The 2,957-nt window shown below is 48.3% G+C and overlaps 1 protein-coding gene across 1 annotated transcript; it reads left to right on the top strand.

Moving 5' to 3' along the window:
* Positions 1–147: 147 nt before the first annotated feature.
* PPTG_11666 (hypothetical protein) lies at positions 148–1,355 on the top strand (the record flags this gene model as incomplete). The annotated part of the gene is made up of 1 exon (XM_008907791.1): positions 148–1,355. The coding sequence occupies one exon, from the start codon at positions 148–150 to the stop codon at positions 1,303–1,305; it is 1,158 nt and encodes a 385-aa protein (XP_008906039.1). The 3' UTR covers positions 1,306–1,355.
* Positions 1,356–2,957: the final 1,602 nt, after the last annotated feature.

Below are 2,957 nucleotides of genomic sequence, written 5' to 3'. Positions count from 1 at the left end.
CGCTCAAAATTAATCAACGATTACTGGACAACTTCTGACTCCACCTTCTTCGGGCCTGTGTCTCCTCGAGAGCTCACGTCACACGTCGCCTCAACTTCCATTATCGTCTTTTGCTGGTCACGTTACCCGCGTTGTCATCGACAAATAATGCTGGCGTTGAATACTGTGGACTTCGCAGACGTCGCAGATATCGTGAGCGATACCTGGGCTCTAGAAGACAAGGAGGAGCAGAAGCGTCGACTGCATCGCATCGAAATGGTCAAGTTCCGACGCAAGAGGAAGGCCAAGCAAGATGATTTACGTGGTGAATGTCGGCGACTGGAGAAGCACGCGAAGCAAGTTGCAGCCAGCGTGAGAGCTCTAGCTAGCCGTAACGCTGGCTCCAGCACTCGTGTCAATATTTTGCGTGAGCTATTCGTCGAGATTGAAGACCTTCGGCAACAGAATGGGGCTCTTCGCAAGCAAGTCAGTCTCCACACCGCCTTTAAGCAAGTCCTAATAGAGGCTGAACAAGACAACGCTCAACAAGACGAGTCCCTTTTACCGTCAACCGACGAGCATTCAGGATGGCGTGTTCGTTTTCCCAGTGGTGAACCGAGCTTCCACTTCCATCCGTTCACTCGTGATGCGTTTGATTCCATCATGGACGCGTGCACCTCTTCATTGGAGGCAGAGCCTACTGTCAACTTGGGTGGAGAGTTTCTCGGATGGAATGTGCTCCAGGCGACGGCCAGTTCCACTGTAGAGGATCACTCGCTTGTTGCCAAGTCGAGATTTACGAAGCGAATTCGATGTTCTTTGCTTGAAGTGGACGACGTGATGAGTAAGGAGGACCGAAATTCATGGCCTCTAATTGTTACTCCAATGGACTGGAGCGGCGTCATGGGACGAGCTAGTGTTCAAGTGTTGCAAGAATTTGACGACAACACGTGCGTACTGGTGCACAATGCTCAAGGTAGCATAAACCTACGGTATATTTGTCTTGTCCGACGTCATCGATGGACAGAACGAGAGGGAAAGCGTGTGATCACGTACACGATGAGAGTTGCAGACTCCGACTCCAATAAGCGCAGCCGCTTGGCAGAAGCGGATGAGGACGAGGTGCAGTGGATCACGGAAGGTGGAGCGCAACTGACTATTGCAGAAGTAGACGGCAGGACTGTTGACGTTGTGTACGATCACTGGGGAGGGTGCGAAAGCGAATTGCATGCCCAGTATTTGTTCGTGCAGTGGGCCCACTATGCTCTGCGCTGGGAGCAAATGGTGCTTCCATCCAACCTGCTCCCAGCGGAAGGAGCAATTTAGTTGTATGATAATATGTATATATATACTACATACGGAATGATGTTAAAGAGTTTTGATTATGTGTACAGAGTTAAGCAATTCCTCTCGTTCTAAAGATGCTGCTGTGCTTGAAGTTGCATGCTATCGGGCGACTTGCTGCCTAGAGCGAATATATATTAACGCGAGGTGAATCAAGCGGCTTTCGTGCCTATTACTAACTCCTTCGAGATTCCTTACACTGGCCATCGCTACATCAACCCCGTAATCGTGACGCATTTTATAATCAGCCGCGTGATCCAAACTTGTCCTCGTTCCGTCGCCGTTGTCATCGGGCACAATCGCGCTAGTACCATTAAACTAGGTAACACATGCATCCTGTCTAATGGTGTTGCGGTGACATGATTCATGCGTGTAACTCAAAGGTTGACCATAGGCCAGTTCTCGGCATAAACTATCCCCCCCTTACACACACCACCACCACCACCATCACTAGATATAATGTGTCAATACCGCAGTCACATGTTGCGGCCAATCCGGCGTAAAGCACCTTAGATAACAATATCACTAACATTAATTGAAGCGTCGGGCAATCAGCCCTGTCAGGACAAGACTCGGTCTCTATCATTTACCACCTACGCCTGCAGTTTTTTCCAACGAAATCATCCGAGCATCGTTGACTATCACACCAAAGAAACGACGATACAATGAGGTGGGGGTTCCTATCCTGAGGATCACCTAATGAGATCAGTGGTCTAGCGCTGGGATGTTTACGGCTTTAATATGATTGGGTCAAATTTGGATCAATTCTCCTTAACCCTCGCTAAGGGTCAACCAACGGTCAAATTTTATCATCACAGACAGGTAGAGTCTTATCGCCTATCATAATACATTCTTAATCAGTAAATATAAAATATTAACTTTGTTGTAACCAATCCGAACAGTTCAATATTTCAATACTAAATAAATCGAGCTAATGCCGTTACGAAACCACAATTTGGGATGTACAAATTTGGGATATGCACTTCTGTTTTAGTTACAACAAAACGAAAAAATGAAAACGCCCAAGGATCGCGTGTATCATCGCATAAAGGGCCTGTTGAAGCAAGACCCCTCTCCAAAGACCTCACTGTTAATTCTTCCTGCCCCCCCCCTTCCACACCGCGTCAATCATAATGGCCGACCAGCATTCATCCAGTGATTCGTCATCTGACACCCGTCATTCGGATGGACCCGACTCAAGCTATCGCTACTCTGGTTTCCAATCCGACTGTTCTGGTCCCGACTCTGATATCCATTCCAACAGTGACCGGGACACTCACATCCACGGTTCTGATCACGCCTCTGACATGAGCGTGGATACAATTATTATACCAAGTCAATCATCCAACTCCGACAGGGACGAGAATGATGGTCTTCAAATTGAAGCTGTCAACAGGGATATTACCACAGACACGACACAAAGCATTACTGCTGCAGCGCTTATCGACGGACCAAGTGCAACGTGAAGCTGGACGTGTCGCAAATGGGCGCGGTGGTGAAAGGGACCCATAAATCAAATTGCGTCCCAGAAATGCGTCAAGTTCCGTCGGGGCCACCACCAGTTTTCGTCAACTGGAAGCAGCAAATGCTGCTTGCGACGGACCAAATTGGGATTCGTGATGTAACGTTACCCC

Source organism: Phytophthora parasitica (genome assembly GCF_000247585.1).
Source record: "Phytophthora parasitica INRA-310 unplaced genomic scaffold supercont2.27, whole genome shotgun sequence".
NCBI lineage: Eukaryota > Oomycota > Peronosporomycetes > Peronosporales > Peronosporaceae > Phytophthora > Phytophthora nicotianae.
Note: the sequence above shows the minus strand (reverse complement) of the source record. Positions and strands in the feature narration are given on the sequence as shown.